Below are 19,764 nucleotides of genomic sequence, written 5' to 3'. Positions count from 1 at the left end.
GCAGATAAGTGTTGCTTTTTGACCTTGGTGTGTTGCAAGAAGGTCAAAATAAAGTTGCCGCAAAGTTCACAACATTGCAACGTACTTTTTGCAAGCCAGGCCCAATTTGGAGTCACGAGGCTTGAGGGGGGGGGGGACATGGGATTGCGAGGATAATTCCATATTTATGCTGTAATCTGTGAGGATTTTTCGCGGGTCAATTTCTCACCACATGGTTGAGGCACGAAATCTAGCAGCTCCTGTTTTTTTTTTTTTAATTGTTTTTTTTAAGTTACGAAAAATTTGGCTCAGAAGCAACACGGCAAGTCACCAGAGTACCAGTCCTCGAGGGCTCCTTATGCCACATGTTTTAGATGTTTCCCTCCTCCAGCAGAGCTGATTCAAATGATCAGCACTGAGGAGGGCAAACATTGAAAACGTGCAGCAAAGGAGTCCTCGAGGACCGGAGCGTGTGTTCTTGTTTTTGCACTCAAACTGCAACTTTTGGTCAAGATGGAAGAGGAACACTTGCAAAACTGAACCGAGTGTGGCGATGAGCCGGTGCAAGTGGACAAAATAAAAAGAATAGCTTTCCAAAACGGGAATGCGTTTGACGGTAGAGAAGTCCCCCCCCCCCAAAAAAAGACTGCGGGTGCTATGAAGCAAATATGCAATTATTTGTCAACAACACCGCCAAATTTCTCGTGAAAAATCAATCCAACTCTCAACCGCTGTGGGCGTGTACTGTTGAGTGTGATGAAGCCACGCCCCTCTCAACTTTCAATCAAACTTGCATTTTTTTACAACCTGGAAAAACGGATTCGACTTAGCCTAGCATCTTTCTTACGCCGATGCATGACTGCCATGTTTGAGCCATGGAAATATATCCGCTTCTCGCCGATTGTGGCGGGAATATATCGCCCTCACTACGGGACTTTGTCATGCCACAACAACGAGGCCCTCTAAAGCGGACAGCATGCCTTTTTTTTTTTTTTTTTTAAACATTCAACGTGGCTTTGGCCTGAGAACAAAAACATGTTAACTGTACGAGTCCGTCTCGAGTACTCAAGGAGAACGGAATGATGAATGTTTCCGAAAGCAGCGACAGTGTTCGGAATCGTTCATCATTTCGTACTCCCTTATCATTGTTGGGAGATTTTTAATGAACTTTTGAGGGCATTCTCTCATTCTCTGCTACTTAATCACTATATATAAATTTCTTTGCTATCCCCCCCCCAAAAAAAATCTTAATAGAAATACAGCATCTATACAATACTAACATATTTGTTCCATTTTTGGGCAGCCCCAATTTTGGCAACTTTAATGAATTATTTCAACTATAATTACGTAACTTTGGTTTCGTACCTTCCTGGGCGTGTCCCCCTTCTTCTGAGTTTTGGTCGCTGCTCACACACACGCACGCGCACACACCTGCTGACGAAAAAAGTTCGACATGTTCTGTTGATGTGCAACACGCCCTTGCCGGCTGAGCGCGATTTAAACAGAGAATGATTTTAATAAATTCTATCCTCTGCTATTTCAACAAACTGGACGGACGCTTAATTAGAAATGTCAAATCGCCTTTTCGATTGACCAACAGCCAAATCCACAAACAGAATGGCGTCCTCCCACGATTTCAATATGCATTTTTTCTGAATTATGAGCGCGACGTATTCACATTTCGAGAGGGTGCACATTCCACGCTCAAGTGTTTCGCTCCAATTTAATTTCTCTCTCGGCGAGTGACAGTGTCTCTCTGCTTTTGCTTTTGCTGTTGCTAGGGAAGCAGGGCGTGTGCGCTCCGCGGCCGCGCGACTGGAGGGCACCGCAGGAGGGGTGGGGGCAGGAATAAAAATGGAATTGGGCGACAATTCAACGCTTTAATCGAGCGATTTCGCTGCCAAGGGGGTCTTAAGCCTCCCCCGTGTTCATTTGCGGTGCAAAAGTGGAGAATTGCAGGACGCGCGCTGCAGTTTTTGGCCGCTTTCTGTGCATGACCATATATGGCAAGCACAGAAAGATCGCGCCTGCCCACCGCTGCTGCATCGGTTAAACTGGCTTCGTTTTAACCCTTTTCATGCTGAATTATTTTTTTCTCCGAGTATGGAAATAAACTCGTCTGCTCCAGCTCGGTGGTGTTTTGGGGAGGGGGGGGTGGTCGCTATTAAGCACAGAGGTTTTGCATTTTGGGGAGCATTTTCCAATCGGGTCGCAAGTGATTTTCTTGTGTATTCTATTTTTTCTAATTATTATTAATATTATTTCAACACAAAACACTGCAATTTGCTCACGTGAGGCGGAATTAAAAGGGGAAAAGTGAGTAATGGTGGCGCGAAACCTGAAAACCTGAAGCCTTACCGTCTTGCAACATGTTAAATTAACGGCAGTTGAGCCCAGAGGACATGGCACTGGCTGACAATGTGTGTGTGGAAATGTGTGAGAGAGAGTGTCTGCTTCAGTGTGCGTGAGTGTGTGGGTGCGTGTGTGTGTGTGTGTGTGACCTATATTTGCTCAGTGCAGTGAGCAAATCGAAATGTAAGCCTCCGTGCTGCATTACGGGGCATCGGGATTTTTTTAAATTATCCTTTTATGAAACGGTGGGACGCAGATTCGAAGCATGAACAAAAAAAATGTAATATGAATTAATTCTAACAAGGTCATAGCTACAAGACGAAGCGTTCTCGTGGGTTCAAAGTCTTGAGATAGCAAATCTACAAGACAAACACGTGCATTTGGAAGGGGGGTGAAAGGGGGGTACATAAAAAGCTGAATTCCGTCTGAAATCTGGCAACACTGACAGAATATAAACAAAAGGAGTTTATTTTCACCACTAAAGGTACACGCTAAGACTCATTTTTGGACTGTAGGTAACTTTGGTATAGGAACAACTAAGCCTTAACTTGGATGAAAGTGTCCTTTCCTTTGCTCCTGCCGTGACCTTGCTCTTTCTGTAAGACCCTCACTTGCAAAGACAAAAAGATGGGGTGGTTCGACAAGAATATTGCAAATTGCAAATCAGATCAAAAATTCCCTACCAGCTACACTAATAGATTTCTCATCTTGAAACTGACAACGGTGCAATCTATCAGCAATAAACACGTCAACATTTTGGAACACATTCATCTCAGAATGACTTCTTTCCCCACTAGGCTGCAAACCGATTAGACACGAGGGACGAAAACTGAATTGCACCAGAAAGTCAGTCTTTGGATAGATTTCTTTTTGAAATTATCCTTACAGCAACTTGCGCGGGTCTTGCGGAGTCTATAAAATGTTTAAAACGCGACAGAAGGTTTTGTGGTAACTTTAGCATTGAACATATGTAGTTGCTGTTTTCTAATTTGGGCTATAAATCGTAGTAGTGGACTCAGAATTCCCTGACGAGAATTGTGCTTCATTTTAAAGCCCAAAACCTGAAGTGCACCTGTAACTTCACCTGTTTCTACACTCGCCCCCCCTCAAAAGCTCTCGACCAATGTCGTGCTGCGTTTATGAATTTCGTATTTCAGGACACACGGCACGATAGAATGGTTCGTCTTGTAACATTGAACATTCAACGGTTTTTTTTTAAGACCCCTTAAAAACCCGCCACAATGCCGAGTTTCTCTTCGGTGTTTCGTATAAAGCCTCACAAGACACTTCATAAAGGTCCTTCTCGGAGCACTAAACGTCGCCGCTTTGGTGTGTGTGTGTGTGTGTGTGTGTGTCATTTCTGGTTCCCTCAAAAGCGCGACTGCAGTGTGACATTTCTCCAAATCATAAATCTGAAATGTTGCTCGCTTGTGAACGGACCACTCCTCTCTTGGTGGTTAACATTTTCACACGCATCGCTCGCACATTATTCCGTCCATGCATGAACACGTTAACCGAGGGGGTCTCGCCCTCCTCCTTGCTGCCTGACATGAAATACACCAGTGGCGCATATGTGCCGTGACACTTAACGTAGTGATTTATTTGAATTCCCAAACGTCCACGAAGAAGAAGGAGGAGGAGGAGGAGGGATGGAGCCCAACCAGGAGAGGTCTCCACCTCCCCTCGTGACGTCATGCGCCAAAGCCGGAGCTCTTGCACGACTGGATCAGCTCACTAGTGCTCGCCCGAGACTGTCTCTCTCGATGCACACTGCCAGGATTGTGCAAAGGAGGGACTACGCGAGCTGGACGGGAATAACACTTTTTGGGGATTTCGATACACACTGGAAAACTACCAAGCCAGCGAGAGAGCGAGCGAGCGAGCGCGACCACCCTGCCTTGTCTGGCTTTTTTCCCCCCCTCCTTCCTTGCGTACATCGCTTTCGCCCTTCTAAGCCGTCACTTGAGGTCGGATTGCGGCGAGAATGGAGCTGCCTGCCGCCGGGGAGCATGTCTTTGCGGTGGAGGGCATCGAAAAGAAGCGCATTCGCAAGGTATGGCGCGTTGTTGCAGGGGGAAAAGACGCACGTATTGAATGGTGCGTTTAAAGCCTCGGGGAAAATGTAATTTTTTTCTTCTCTCTCTCTATCAACGCAGGGGAAGATTGAGTACCTGGTCAAGTGGCGGGGGTGGTCTCCCAAGTAAGTGTTAATGCTGCGTGTTTATATTAAAGTCTAGATAATGCAAATGAGTAAGGCTATACATGGGTGCAGTGCGCGCGTGTGTGTGTACGTGTGTTTGTGGGGGCAAGTGTTTCATCCGTGGATGCCTTCACTAATTTATGCGAGGGGAAAAGGGAGGGTAGGCACGGCCATGTAATCCCGTTTTAATTATTTCTGCTCTGCCAACGATTTTGAGAGACGGTGCTACTAAAATGGCCGACTGTATGTTGGCGCGCGGAGACAGTGCGCGCGCGTGCACACGCACGCACTCCCACACACACGCACACTACGGATCTGTTTGCCTTCATTTCACCTTCATCCTAACTAACTGGCTGTTTGCTTTCAAACGTGCTGCTCGTTATGCACACGGTGACATCGCAGCGCCTGCAATTGGCGTTCAAATGCTTGCATAACATGTCCATGCAATGATGTCGGGGTTTCGTGGGGCGAACATGATAGTGACAGTTTATTTTTTTTTGGTCCCTCCTTGCAGATACAACACATGGGAGCCAGAGGAAAACATCCTTGATCCGCGACTTCTCGTTGCATTTCAGTACAGGTGAGACTCATTCTGGACTTTGGATGCAGAGGCCTGCTCTAACTCGACCGTGACCTTATATGGGCATGGGGGAGGGGCCACAAGCCACTCTGTTCTGATACCCCTTCTTGACCCGCTGGTATCCTGGGAGAAGGCCTGATGACAGTTTTTTGAACAAGGCCTACAGTACATCACGTATTATTTTGTCAGATCATTTGGTTGAATCCAATTTCTTAAAATGAGGTGTTACAATACCTACAGTGGCTCACGAGCAACGTTATTGGGTGCAACGGTGCCTTGAGATTATAGTTCAATTCGTTCATTTGTTCATCTCTGAAATCAACTTTCTCCATTGAAATGCATGGAATTGCCATTAATCCGTTCGGGCCGCTCCCTAAATCGCAAAAATGTTTTTTGTTTTTAATAAGCACATAATATTATTACACTTGAAACATAAACATAGAGTGCTAACATAAATTAAATATAGTCAAAATAATTCAACAGATTTTGTATGATGATTGACTTCATTGGGTTGCTCCTTTTGGTGTGTCCATGCAGTGTCATCCAGACACAAACACAGAAGAAGAGAATTCTCAGTAAGAGGCTGCAACATTAGCCATTTTTTTGTAGAGGATACGTAAATATTGTTATATTATCTCCCCAAACGGGTTTCGTTGCATTTGTCTTCAAAAATAAGTTGCTTTTAACACTAGGACGATCAACGCTAACCGCTCGAATGCCAATGGATTTTTATATTATTTATTAGGGTTCCTTATAAACGAGTTATGTTGTTTTCAAGATGCAACGTGTACAGTCATTGTCTTTGTGATGTTTATTTTGACGCTAACCTTCAGCTCAGAGTGTCAATAAACAGCCTGAAGTTTTGGAATAACATTTACGACATTTGCCAAACTGCGGCTTGTTGTCAAGTTAGTTGTCATCTGCCACCACGATAAAGCGGCACCGTCTTGTATTCTTTTAATAAAGTGACCGGCGGCTCTTCTGTCAACTGGAAGCACACGTTGGAAGATTTTGAGTCAAAACGCACCCCAGTCGGAGGCCTGCGTGAAAATCACAAACCATAGCCAGGCATTGAAGTTCAATGCTAACGTGTGCTAATCGCGTAAAACCACATTTGCATTTTGGAAAGAGGCTAATTGACACGCATGCTCGTGCAGCGTCGCGCTCGCAGCCTTGCATGTGCGCGTCTGCTTCCGTCCTGATGGTCATGGAGGGCTGCCTGTGTGCAGTGCGTGTGTGTGGAATCCTCCCCGCTTCTCCGGAGGATGGGGGAGGGGATCCGACAAGGGAGCCTGTAATTGCCAAATCTTCTGTGAATAGGGGGTCACCTCGTTGGCTTTGGCGTTTGAGTGTTTATTATGGCAGCCTTGATGCCTTGAACATCTGTAGCATGCCTGCCGAGACCTGCGTTAGCCGGCCTTCATCCAGCGCCGGTTATTTACGAGTCGCTGATTAGTCAAGGTTTATTCCCGGTAGTAATATTTCACAACGGCCTTGCCATAACAACCGCATTATCCGTTTTTCTACCCCCCCCCGCCCCCCAATTTCTTTTGAAAATCCCCGTTCTACTTGTATTCATCTTCGGGGTTCTTCACGTTTATTTATGCTATTTGACATGTACCTCATGACCCTAATTACAGTGGTGAGCGCGTAACAGAGGAGAAGTGGCAGAACGGAGGATGTTTGAAAGACGCGCAGAGAGTCTCTTGGCCGTCGCCTTAATTGAATTTCTGCAGGATAATGACAATACAGAGCGGGGGATGATTACCACGAAGTGCTATGCAAATAAGGACCACAATGCTTTGCGGTGGGTCACGTGACGGCTTTTCTTCAGAGCCGAATTCCACATTTGACCTTGAATAGGTGAATGGAAATGGGCGACTCCCGCAAAGTTCATTTCCTTACCGGGTATCGGCGTCTTGAGACGAGCTATAATCATCCTTTTGTTTTCACAGGGAGAGGCAGGAACAGCTGATGGGATATCGCAAACGGGGGCCCAAACCAAAACATCTTCTCCTGCAGGTAATTTTCATCTGGCTTTTCGAACCGTGAGAGGTCAGACGGGAGTAGGGGGGGGAGGGGGGGGGTTGCTGTCAGGTGTTCTCGAGCTGCCCTCATTATGGTTGTCGTTATTTATAGTTTTCTTTCAGGCCGAGACGGGGAGGAGGGGAGAGAGGTTCTTGATCTGGCTTGCCCTCAGTTTGTTTCTCAAGGTTACGCAAGCGCGTCCTGAGCGAGCTTGTTTGAATCGGAGTGTTTATTATTTGCTTCTACCGTCTATCGTTGACTCGTTTTTGAGGACGCGCTCAGTTAAGCGCAAACGAGTTGGCGTGTTGTTGAAGGCCCGCAACAAAATGGGTAAAAGTAGTGCCGTGGCGCGCTTGGGTTGGTCTCACTCTCTGGCTTTGGGCGAGGCATATCGTTGACTCGTTTTTGAGGACGCGCTCCGTTTGGAGCGTGCAAGTCAGCGTGTTGTTGAAGACCCGCAACGAAATGGGTAAAAGTAGTTCCGTGGCGCGCTTGGGTTGGTCTCATTTGCAGCGTTTAATGGACCTTTTTATGAAGCAAATGTGGACGTATCGGCTGTTGCTATGCCGCGCACCAGCTTAGCTGGAGTCAGTCGCGGTGGGGAATCAGAGATGAAGCGTGACATGTCTGGTGGCACTTCACTGACCTGAGGTCACAGCCAAAGGGTCTCGAGCGTTCCGCGGCAGTGCATCTCTGAGAGCCGGAGGGGTCAGCTTGTGCTTGGGTGAGATGAGATCCGGTTCTGGCGCAGTCCTTTTATTTTTCTCAATATTTTTATCTTAGCTAAAGCTTGCAAAGATGCAGTCTATTCATTTCCTCTGAAGTGAGAGACAAAAGAATTGAGTCGAAGGAATTTTGCGCAGAGGTTTGACCTCACCATTAGATTTGTTGCTTTAGCAAAGCTGTAATAACTCAGGAAAATCGCCCAAGGCCAAACTGTTATAGTGATAAAAAAATAATGTCGAGCACTTTATTTGTTAGTGTCAAACAGTGCAGACAAAATATTGTCTGCATTCCCTTCTTGCGTCTCGGCAAAGCTTTGTTCGAATTTTGCTTTTGTTCTGCCCCGCAATACATTCCAATATGTAAAGTATCGTGTCTATTCTTTTAGGTTCCGTCATTTGCCCGGAGATCGAGTATTCCCGCAGGCTTAGAGGACACCTCTCCCGACGTAGACGACGACCCCAAGTCCGATGCGGTCCCGGTCCAGCGTTCCCAGCCCCAGCAGTACCAGCTGAACAGCAAGAAGCACCATCAGTACCAGCCCAGCAGCCAGGAGGTGTCCGTTGAGCCGCTGGCCAACAGCAAAAAGAAGTACATCTACCAGCTCAACAGCAAGAAGCACCACCACTACGAGCCTGACCCCAATACGTACGACGCTCAAGCTTCAAAGCTGAAGAAAGTGGTCAAAGTTCAGGAAGCAGCCAGTAAACCTGCCAACCCTGGCTGGAATCTGCCTCTGGCGCTGCAGCAGAAATGGGTTCGTGACAAAGACACAGGCTGCTTGAGTAAAGTCAAAGAGCAGGAAGTGGAGGGAAGAAAAGCCGCTCCCAAAGATGCGGAAAGCGAGCAAGCTCTCAAGCCCAATCCCAAGGACGCCACCCTGCCGAGCTCCGTGAGCAACAAAATGAAGATCATCAAGAACAAAAACAAGAACGGACGAATCGTTATTGTCATGAGCAAGTACATGGACGGCAATAAAGTTCACGGGGCAAAGGGCAAACACGGGGAATCGTCGAGCGGAGAGAAAAGCCAAAGTGGCCAACTGGCGCAAAATAGAAGCAAAATGCTGGAGAACGGAATTCCCAAAGAGATCGGCGGCAGCAGTTCCCTCCCCGCCGCAGATCACCCCCAAAAGTGCTCGCCCAAGGACAGACATTTCTTCAAGCCTTCGCCGAGCACCGCCGAGGAATATAACACGGAAGTCGCTCGGGGTCAGGCCGACTTACCCGACGATCTGCCGCTGCAGCTGACCGCCAGCTCGCCCCCGACGTCTTGGCCGGCGGACGGCAACATCCCCACGTCGACGATGATGGACCACATAAGGATTCCGTCCTACCCCAGCAGTCGCAAGAGAAAACTCTGCGAGCCCGTGGATGAGCGCAGGGTTTGCAAGACTTTGTCGGCTTCCAGAAGCCTCGGCGTTTCCGGTCCGCCTCAGGACAAACCCATGAACCTCCACTGCACGGGACGTATCGGCGCGTATGACGCCATCGACTGCGCTGGCCAGGAAGAGCCCATGGATCTGAGTTGCCCAAAAACTAAGACTGAGCCGCAAAGCCAACCTGAAACTGCACCCCGACCTGAGCCGCCGCCTGAACTTGAAGCCCGACCTGGAACTGCTCCCCAACTGGAAGCTGCTGCTCCTTTAGCCACGCCCCCTGTCCAAGACACGCCCACAGCAACCGAGGACACGCCGAAGAAGACGAAAGCGGCGCTTGCCAAACAGATCTCACCTTTTATGGGGAATATCATCATCACTGATGTCACAACAAACAGTCTCACTGTCACCTTCAAGGAGTACGTTTCTTTCTAAGGAAGCCACCGACGGATTGATTCCGTCCTGATGTGCATACTGTAAAAAAAAAAAAAAAAAAAAATGGAGATTTTGTACATATGCAAAGTTCTAATTTATGATTCAAATTGAATATGTTTCTTACAATGTTTTATACTGTAACTCCGAAACGTAGCCAAGCAAGTGCCCTCGAGGATTGAAGTCAATACATTCCGCCGGATGTATTTCACTTAAAAAAAAACAAACAAAAAAAAAAACAGTCTACGAGTATATTCCATTGTTCCATACCTGTACCAAACTTGTAATCTCAGATGTATGAAGGTTTATACGTATTTTGTATCGATTAGATGGATTATTTGGGGTCTTGGTTAGAGAGGAACTTCGATAGAGATCAAAGATCAAATTGAAAGCACTTAATTTCTTTTTTTTTTTTTTCACCCGTCAATTATCGTCATTTGCCTTCATTATTAAGGGACAAACTTGTGCTACGCTTAGTTCAATTTCATCGGTTTTGGTTAACTCATTCACTGCCATTGACGGGTATATACGTCAAAAAGTCCATTCGTTTTAACCTATGCTGGCAGTGTGGGAATGGTAGTCGATTAATCGTGTCTGGAAAACGATTAATTGATCATTTTTCAAAGAAATGAAATGTTCCCCTTGTTATTGTCCGTTTCTGTTCGGCACACTTGAGACGTACGCAAATTCAGCCAGGTGCTGTTCCATTCAAGAGTGTCATCTGACAAATGTGAAACATCTGATTAGTTAGCATCGCTCATCTCGATTCTTTGCTTGGGGGCCTGACGTGATCGGAAAGGTCATGCGACTGCTTGACTTGTTGGTTTGGCGCTCGCTCACTACCCATGAAATGTGACTCCTCAAAAGTTTCGGTCTTGCCAGTTGAACACAGTCTGTTGTTTTGTTTATGCTGCTTGGAATGCAAATGTGGAACCTGTTGGATGTACGGCGAGAATCACTTTCGATACGCACAGCGAATGCAAAAAGCAGTAGAAGAATGGTAAAATTCGACAAGAATGAACGGGAAGCGAGCATATTTATTGAATCTGATGCAAGAAGCTGCAAGTGATCTTTTCACAAATGTTTCAATGTGTCCAGTTGCTAATTTTGTTTCTTTTTTTTATGTTTGTTTTGTTTTATGTTGCTTTCATTTTGTTGATCCTTTCTTGCACTTGGTTAAAGGATTATCATCAAGTTGGTGAGGGAGTCGGTTGGCTTACTGCTGTTGGCACACTTTCACAATAAAGAAAGCAAAGTTCCTAGTAACACTTGGCTCTTGTTATTTCTTAACATGCTATTCAATGATATTTGATTTCCCACGAAAGTGAAAATAAATGTCTTGGAAATTTGACACAATAAGAACTATCCAGAGCTGGGCACTTGACCCTTTTTTGCCGGTCAGTCCCCCGCCCGTTCGGCCACAATTGCGTCATCGAACGCCATTTCAGCCACGCCCATAAAACTAAAATGATGAAAAACAGTTGAGTGCGAAAGCTCCACAACTGAGTGCGACATCATTCACGGTTTTTGTACATTTTCAACAATAAAAATGTATAATGTCATTAGAAATAAATCTCTGGATCTACTTTACAATGTTCTCAAATGTTTTACACATGAACACATTGAAAATGACAATTTTTAAAAAAATAATCATTTGTATTATTTTTTTTTTTTTATCTATACATTGAAGCAACTTGAAGGCGGGAAAGAGGTTGCCTACTGTCGTGTCATTCTTTTATAAATCATTTTTAAGACACACACACGTTGAAATTTTTCATTCAATCCCCCGTCCCTTGAAAATGATTGTCGTACATCACAAAAATGTCTTTATAGCAGCACTTTGTCTTTCCTTCCTGGCTGACAGAAATCGCATCCTCGTGCTGCCTGCAGTCGGCTGGGCATCCATTTTGACTGAGCAAATATTGTTCCTTGCTCTTTAAAGGGCAACAAGCAAGACTTGGAGCAGGAAGGAGTGTCAAAACAAGCCTTGGACTTTTCAGATCTGTTTCCTCGGGCACGCTGGGCCAAGGGAAACGTCACTGTTCTCATTTCTTTCAATTTTGGTCACCATGACTCAGCATTTGTGCCAATACAATACGAAATACAGTAACATAACCGCCACGCTAGCCAAACCTCCACAAACGTGATTGTAATCTGAGGCTGATGCAGTGCACAAAAGGGGATTTTTTTTTTTCAAAACACATCACATGCACTTCCATGCAGGTCACGTGTGTCTCTCCGGTTTCTTTACACACGACGCTTATCTACAGCATAACTTGATTCCCATGGTCACGTGACGCGCCGGTGCACATGGAGGCCGCCGCTTGTGCGCACGACACGATCATGCATGCATCGAACTGCAGCGGCCCGACATATTTATAGCGCAAGTGTGATGTTTCACATTCCGCCTTTTATCATTAGAGCTCGCATGAGGCCTGTCTGGCTGCAGGCTGCAGCCTGCATGCCGCCGGAACCGGTTATAACCAGGTTCGAATACATTTTGGGCCTTACTGGCCTCGTTTAAATGCGCAAATAGACACTGGCAAAAAAAAGTGGGGATGATGGAATGCTAACTGTACACTATTGAGATCATTTTGTACGTAAAACAAGAAAAAAAAAACAATCACGCCATACATTTATAGTCTTTCTTCAATAATGCTGACTTTTGATTGACACTTGAAAAAATTTGTTGCAGTGCAGTATTGTGATTTCAAAAATATTAGAGACATCTCTACATTATAAGTGCATGTTAAATTAGTCAAAGTCAAGCATAAAAAGCTGCTTTGTCAAGGCAGAATTTCAAAAGGCTTCTTCGAAAAGCGTCAAAATTTCTTCATAGTCTTCCGCATCGTGACGCAGGGCTTTCCTCACATTTTGGAGGCGATGCAGGAAAGATGTCGCCTGCATGCACGCTTGCATGGTGCACGTGGACAGCGTGCACCAGTTGCCCAGAAACCACGCAGCCAATGGCGCTCGCCCGCTTTCTGTCTCTTTCTCTCTCTCTCTCTCTTTTTTTTTTTTTGCTAAGTGCAGGCGCCATTGCGTCTCCTATCTAGCCCGCGTGCGCGTCAACTTGCGTCCAAATATGGCGATGCAAGCGAGCGCGTGCCCGTCAACTTGCGTCCAAATATGGCGATGCAAGCGAGCGCGTGCCCGTCAACTTGCGTCCAAATATGGCGATGCAAGCGAGCGCGTGCCCGTCAACTTGCGTCCAAATATGGAGACACAAGCGAGGGCCTGCGCGTCAGCACCGCTGATGTGTCCACGCCGGTCCAACCTTGGATCGCGTCACGTCGCGTCACGTCGCGACAGTCTCAATGCAGCAAACGTGCGCCGTCTTCTGCTTCTGGATCGTCACGTTTTCATGTTCTCTTTGTCATAATAAAAGAGAAGAGAAGAGGAAAAGGAACACACTTATGGCATTATTGTTCCTCATAAATGACATTGATATGCATTTCGCTACTTGAACATTTTTGTGGTTGGAGCACATTTGAGAAATTGAAAAACAAATGTTGACGTGATATAACCAGTGAGACTGAAGTTAACCTCTAAATTGAAATAAATATTAATGAATATTACTGCTATAATTGGAGGACGTAATATAACTGGTCCTTTTTATTAGGAAAATAAACGGAGGCACGTCTCGAATGTTGTGCGTGGAAACAACAGCAGAAGAGTTAATTTAAAATGTTCATTTTAACGACAATCCTCTATGTTGAACATTTAAACACACCAAGGAACGTTGTCAATGTTTCTTTTATTTCAAAATTTGACCTACATATTTTGCCACTTCAAGTGGAGGTGTAGAAATGCTCTGGTTCCGTTTTTTGTCATTTGTAACGATGTTTCATATAATGCAGAAAATGGCTACAAATAATAATAATAATAATAATAATAATAATAATAATAACAATAATAATAATAATAATAATAATAATATATTATTTATAATGATAATCGTTCGTTTTAATTTAATATTACAAATATTGAGAATAATATGGAATTTAGTTTGATATTTAATGAACTAAAAAAATAAGTGCACAAATCACCTTCTAGAGCAAAAAATAATGTAGCCTACGCTGAATGTAATCAGATTCTTAGCTTAAGAAATACGAAGGGCGAATCTTTTGTTAAGGATCAGACTGCGTCACAGTTTTGTTTATGTTCTGAATAAAACATTTGAATCTTCACGTGCATTTCCGAACACATCGAATGTTAAATGCAGCACATTATTTTCCGTTCAAACGTCCTTCGTGAGCGATTATTTTATATCTTTGGTGAACCAGACGAATGGGTTGTTTAACTACACATTAAATTTTGAAAATTAATTTTTTTCATACGGAAAAATGTTCACGCAACGCTGACGTTTAACTTGAATTAAATCCGGGCAAAAAAGTGGCCGTATTTCTTTTTTAATAGAATTTTGAATCCACATAATTGTGTTTCATCTCGACGTAATTATTTTAGTTTAAATTGTTTGGGAATATTCGCAGTTTGTGCGAAATTAAGAGTTTCTATATGCGGAATCAAAAGAGGAAAAACAAAAGACGGAAAAAAGGCGAAAGGATATTCAAATAAAATGTATTAATGTCACGTTTTTTGGTCACGGTTTTCTCTGATGAACGGAACATTTGTGTTTATTTATTTTTTATTTATGTCGTTTTACCGCAATACGAGCAGGGAGGATTCGCCATGCCTATATTAAATAAAATGCGCATTTTATTCATGTCAAAGCGCTGATAAATAAGCGTCATTGTGGGATTAAATGGACCCAATAGAACATAAAATAAAGTCATAAAGTCAGACAAACCATTTCATCATCAGTTTTTATCACACTACAGGCTCTCATTTTATTGCCACTGACTGATCAATTATTCACATTTAACTCCCCAATTGGCCTTTTGATGTGAACTGGGAGTGCTCGAGAGTCGACGTGCAGTAAAATGCGCTGAAACTAAATCAATATTCGTTTGAAAAGTTTCCCGGCCGCTGGGACTTTGCGGCTGCCGGGAAAAAGCAGCTCGCGAGTCGGCCACTTGCGCATATTCCAGCCCGCTTCTCCGTACTCTGACTCCGCCCCCCGCCTCGTCGCCCGTAGCAACACACTGACCAATCACACCACGCCGCCGCCCGCCCCTGCCGAATGCGGTGCCTAGCAACAGCGCGTTACGTCAGCACTCCCCCTCCCCCTCCCGTCCCCTGACGTCCACGCCAGATTGCGTATTATGGGATGTGCGGAATTAAGCAGCCGGAGGAGGACGCAGGCTAGCGGGCGCAAATAAGAGCGCAGGGCCGCGGGGGGATTGCGAGCGAGCGAGCAAGCGCCATGGAGCTGTCTGCCGTCGGGGAGAGCGTCTTCGCCGCAGAGTCCATCATTAAGCGACGGATCAGACGGGTACGGTGTTGCTCAGCTGCTCCTGCTGCTGCTTCTTCTTTTTGATTTTGTTAGCCCTCCATACTTTTTTTTAGGTTCCGCCTGTTACGCAAGCGTGTGTTTGTGCAGCGGCGACACGCACGAACCCGACAGAACCGATAACCCGATTGTGTACGCGCGTGTGCGCGTGCGCGCGTGTGCGCGTGTGTGTCGTTTCCAGGGTCGTTGGGAATATCTGGTGAAATGGAAGGGCTGGTCTCACAAGTGAGTACTGTACACAATTCTCTGGAGGGTGCAGCGACCCCGCGTGGCGACCTGCAGAACTACATAAATATCAGTTCACGTCAAATCAAGTCAATTCTATTTGTATAGCCCTTAATCACAGACAGTCTCAAAGGGCTTTACATAACCACAATCGACATCAACGATCTTAACCCCCAGGAGGGCAAGGAAAAACCCCAAAACCCCATTGGGGGAAAAGTGAGAAACCTTAAGAAGGGACCATAGATGGGGGAATCCCCCTTCCAGGATGACCAGGCTGCAATGGATGCCAAGTGGGCAACATTTGACACATAAAATGATCATATGCATTGTAAACTTAGATAATGTAAGAGTCAATCAAATGAAGTGCTGCAGGAAGATAACTTCAGTGGAGCGGGTCCTCGTCCAGTTGATCAGGGCCGTAATGCCTTTCCTTGTTCCAGGTACAGTACATGGGAGCCAGAGGAGAACATCTTGGATGAGCGCCTGCTGGCAGCTTTTGAGGAGAGGTGAGCCCAAAGATGCATTCAGGGATGAGGTTGAATCTCACTTCAGAAGACAGAAAACAGAGATTGGCATTTTAGTTTACAAATAAAATGCATTATTGTGCTGGCTGTGGAGGAAGATTGTTAAATTCACATACCAATGTTCTGCTCATTATTTCAATTAATTGATTTAAATTTTCCTGTGGCTGGATCGATGGCTAGATAAATTTAGTACCAGCAAGACCGCTAAATATAGAGCTAGCTAGGTATAGAGCTCGCTAGGTATAGCGAAAGCTAGCGCTATAGCTAGCAACTCGATAGCTACCTAGACAAATAGATAGATTGCGAGCTACCTTTAGCCTCATCAAAGCAGCTAACTCTTGAACAATAATTATTAATAAATATTTTTTTTTCTCAATAAATATTTCATATGGAATTAAATTTCTCTATTTCTGTTCATAAGGGAACGTGAAAGAGAGCTTTTTGGGCCCAAAAAGCGAGGACCGAAGCCTGAGACATTTCTCTTGAAGGTAGGTTAATTAAGTTATGTACATAAGCTTATAGATTTTTCTGTCACATTTTAAATAAAACTAAAATTGCTGCTTGGGGATTCACATTTACATTCCTTGGGTTTACAACAGTGATTCTCAAAGTGTGTGCTCCTTCTCGCAATAGAATCACTGCCTAAATCCAGTTCAGTTGCATTTAAACTTTGTCATCATCACACAGGCCAAAGCCAGAGAGAAACCCTACGAATTTCGACGAGATCCAGTCCGGCCCATCCAGGTCTCATATCCAGTTCCGGAACCCGTCATAATGCCAAGGGCGCGCGAGGGTCTACGCGCCGTGGTCCCGACCATCTTCCCCCCGAGCGCCGTCAACCGAGGAGAGAGCGTCGCCAGCCAAGCCCTAGAACCAGAAAGAAGGTCCAGATTGGCAGCAAGTTCCCACCAAGAACTGGGTCCCAAAAAGAGAGGACGCAAGCCCAGATTGCGTCTGCGTTACGAGCGGGATGACAATGAAAGCGTGGAGCCCGCCCCCAAAATCTCCAGACATTTACCTCACGACGGGGGAGCTTCCGACCCCAGCCTGGCCCAGCTGACCAGAAGGTTCCAGAAGGAGACCACCATTACGCCCCGGGCCAGCAGTGAGCATGTGGGCGTGGCTTACACCCGTCCGGACCAAGGAGGCAGGACTCATTACGTGGCGGTTCTGAAGCACCGTGACAAAAACAGGAACCTGCCCATAATAATGGGAGAAGAACTCGGGGTGGTGTCCCCCCCCACACCACCCGGCTCGTCGTGGACCCCTCGCTTCACCAACATGGACACGGTGACCGTCACGGACGTCACAATGAACCTGCTCACCGTCACCTTCCGAGAAAACTTCACCGACAAAGGTTTTTTTCGAGGGAAAAGATAAGAGAGACACATTCGAGGTGTGTCAGAAAAGTTCCAGGACTGGCATTGCAACCCATTTCCAGTGCTGCCTTGAGTTATACCGACCAGTCGTACGAGTTTTTCAAGATAAGAGCTGTCATCCAGATGATTATTTCATTTATTTATTTGTGCTTTGACTTGCAAGCACCACTCACTTCGCAACAGCTTTGTCATACGAAAGTCAGTTTAGCTTAATGCTTACAAACAATGCAAAACGCTATTGGGCTAATAGAACTAGCATCATATCAATATGTAAACAAAGTCCAGAAAAACTAACATGAATATATTCTTTATTCTCTGAGAAAAATGACTACTACTATTGCAGCTTATCACTTCCAGTCATTGTGAAACTCTTCTTCATTTATCTGCATCACTGTATTTATACTGCCCCTGGTGGACACCAGGGTGAGCTGCACTCAAGTACTTAATCATGATGCACAAAATCCTTAATTCTTTACGTTCTAATTAATTATTGTTAGTTTTTATTTTTATTTTTAACAAAGTATTATAGAAACAAGTGTTGTTTTCCTTCTTGGAAAAAAATTAGGGCGCGGGGCTGTGACACATTCATGGAATTCTGTTCATTGGAAGAAATTAAACTGGTATCTCGTGGCACCAGTGGATTTGAAAGCTAAACTATGAGATTCCCCTTCAATACGGGTCAGGCGATCAGGCAGCACGTCCACTAAGGGATTGGGCGGCCTTTCCTTCATTCAGTGTGAAAGAAGAGGCGAAAACCATGGCAGAACGATGCGTAGAGCATCTGACAGTTCCTGGTGGAGAAAAACACCCCGCGCCCCCAGCCGCTTCTGGATTTGAATTTGAAATGTCTCTTTTGTGGCACCAGTCCTGGAGCTTTTCGGACACACCTCGAAAGTCACGTGGGTCACTTTATTAGGCACAGCTGGGAGACACCATTTGGACTGACACTGGCAGCCGCATCATCATCATCATTATCCGACTGTATCCTCCTCCAAATATTTTGCGCCATGTAGAGGAATGAGGAAGTGAAATTATCAGTTTGACTTGACCGCTGCAAACTTTACAAATAGGTGAGCCAAAAGTAGGTCAAAGGTTTGTAATTGCTTAGAGATGCCACAAGGTGGCGCCTAAGTAAAAAATTTTAGCCCGAGTATGAAAAGGCCTTTCGTAATTACGTCCGATTCACTTTTCTCCCTCCTCTCATTCTGTCCTTTTTTCCTTTCCTGACCTTCTTTCCCCAAGCATTGCGTCTTATTCTTCCATCTGTCTTTTGTTCCAACATTCCCTCCTCCCTTTCTGACATTTTTGCTGTCATCCTTTTCCTTAGCCCAGTTTTTTTCATTTCATGACTTTTTCCTTCATGCCGTCTATCAATCACACTTTCTTTTTAATTCACATTTTAGGCCTTCCTTCATTCCTACCATCACTTAAAGCGTCTTTTCTGTCTCCCATCGTTGCCATCTTCCACCTCAGACTTTCTTTTTTTTTTTTGTTTCCGCCCCTTTTCTTCAAACATTTTTTGCCTTGATCCTTCAATCCCTGTCTGATAGAAATCCACTATATATTTTTTTGTTCTCGACTCCAATTATTTGCTATTGTTCTAAAGTACTTAAAAAAACAAGTTAATTTGAAAAGTGTATCCCTACTTTTGGCCCACCCTGCTGTCCATTTGTGTAAGTGTACCTAATGTTGTGGCCCGTTCACAAAGCTACTAACAATTAAGCTACTGCCATCATGCATATTTCAAACACCAGTATTTAATTGTTTAAAAAAAACGAATCATTGTAAATGATTAAAGAGTTCCAATGCTTTTTTGCACATTGTAAATTTGGCCAATTTTAGAATGCATCGTAGCCGCTTTTGACTGTCAACAAAGCCACTGATTTCATTCGCGTGTACTTGTCTTTTTTCGTTTGTTTCACTTATAACTCGCTTTCCTGTGTACTTCTAGCATTTCACGTGCCAGATCCTTCCTAGAAGCCAAGTTTGAGCTAAATTGCGTTTTGCATGCCTTTTTACGCTCCACTGACGAATGAGGAAATACTTTTTGCATTTCTTCCCGCGCGTGCACAGCTGCAGTAATCATGTTGAAAACGTGCACGGCGAGGTTTTGCCTGAAAAAAAATAATATGGAATAAAACTATCAGCGAGCACATTGTAATGCGTTTTTATGCCCCCCGTCATGTGTTCCCATGCAGAAGTCGAGGCCTGGATTTCAGTTTCTTCAGCTGTGACTCGCGTCGACGTTCACAAAAAAAAAAAACGTTTTTCATTTTCAGGGAAGTTTAGAATTACGCGGCCCGAAACGCTGACCTTTAGTTGTTATACTTTTGACACTGGAAAAATATTTAATGATTAGTATGGTCATCCCCGATTCAAAATGCAATTATGGAGGCGAATGTTTGCGTAACTATACATTTTTTTCGCCGTCGTTTATTCGTTCATTAAAATCTTGGACCACAAAGCCAACTCTAATTTTTTTCTTTGCTTTTGCTTTCTTGTAAATTATATGCCACCAAAATAAATAACGAATTTATTAAGAGTTGTTTGG

At 44.7% G+C, this 19,764-nt stretch overlaps 2 protein-coding genes across 2 annotated transcripts; both read left to right on the top strand.

Moving 5' to 3' along the window:
• The first annotated feature begins 3,998 nt into the window (after positions 1–3,998).
• cbx4 (chromobox homolog 4 (Pc class homolog, Drosophila)) lies at positions 3,999–10,938 on the top strand. The gene is made up of 5 exons (XM_088316599.1): positions 3,999–4,384; positions 4,488–4,531; positions 5,046–5,111; positions 7,067–7,133; positions 8,251–10,938. Exons 1-5 carry the CDS (start codon positions 4,316–4,318, stop codon positions 9,673–9,675), a joined length of 1,671 nt encoding a protein of 556 aa, XP_088172725.1. The 5' UTR covers positions 3,999–4,315; the 3' UTR covers positions 9,676–10,938.
• Positions 10,939–14,871: 3,933 nt separating this feature from the next.
• cbx8a (chromobox homolog 8a (Pc class homolog, Drosophila)) lies at positions 14,872–19,366 on the top strand. The gene is made up of 5 exons (XM_088316606.1): positions 14,872–15,067; positions 15,267–15,310; positions 15,751–15,816; positions 16,256–16,322; positions 16,522–19,366. Exons 1-5 carry the CDS (start codon positions 14,999–15,001, stop codon positions 17,212–17,214), a joined length of 939 nt encoding a protein of 312 aa, XP_088172732.1. The 5' UTR covers positions 14,872–14,998; the 3' UTR covers positions 17,215–19,366.
• Positions 19,367–19,764: the final 398 nt, after the last annotated feature.

This window comes from Idiotropiscis lumnitzeri, chromosome 15 (assembly GCF_059441095.1).
Source record: "Idiotropiscis lumnitzeri isolate Australia: NSW breed Sydney's pygmy pipehorse chromosome 15, RoL_Ilum_1.0, whole genome shotgun sequence".
Taxonomy (NCBI): Eukaryota; Metazoa; Chordata; class Actinopteri; order Syngnathiformes; family Syngnathidae; genus Idiotropiscis; species Idiotropiscis lumnitzeri.
The sequence above is the reverse complement of the archived record's forward strand: the minus strand, read 5'-3'. Positions and strand labels throughout refer to the sequence as shown.

What these genes read in the sequence shown, in the direction of transcription:
- cbx4 (XM_088316599.1), top strand. Translation starts at nt 4,316, where the DNA reads ATGGAGCTGCCTGCCGCCGGGGAGCATGTCTTTGCGGTGGAGGGCATC. An exon ending in TGGCGGGGGTGGTCTCCCAA is followed by an intron (nt 4,532 to 5,045) that starts GTAAGTGTTAAT and finishes CCCTCCTTGCAG; the next exon opens with ATACAACACATGGGAGCCAG. An exon ending in CAAAACATCTTCTCCTGCAG is followed by an intron (nt 7,134 to 8,250) that starts GTAATTTTCATC and finishes CTATTCTTTTAG; the next exon opens with GTTCCGTCATTTGCCCGGAG.
- cbx8a (XM_088316606.1), top strand. Translation starts at nt 14,999, where the DNA reads ATGGAGCTGTCTGCCGTCGGGGAGAGCGTCTTCGCCGCAGAGTCCATC. An exon ending in TTAAGCGACGGATCAGACGG is followed by an intron (nt 15,068 to 15,266) that starts GTACGGTGTTGC and finishes TGTCGTTTCCAG; the next exon opens with GGTCGTTGGGAATATCTGGT. An exon ending in TGGAAGGGCTGGTCTCACAA is followed by an intron (nt 15,311 to 15,750) that starts GTGAGTACTGTA and finishes TCCTTGTTCCAG; the next exon opens with GTACAGTACATGGGAGCCAG.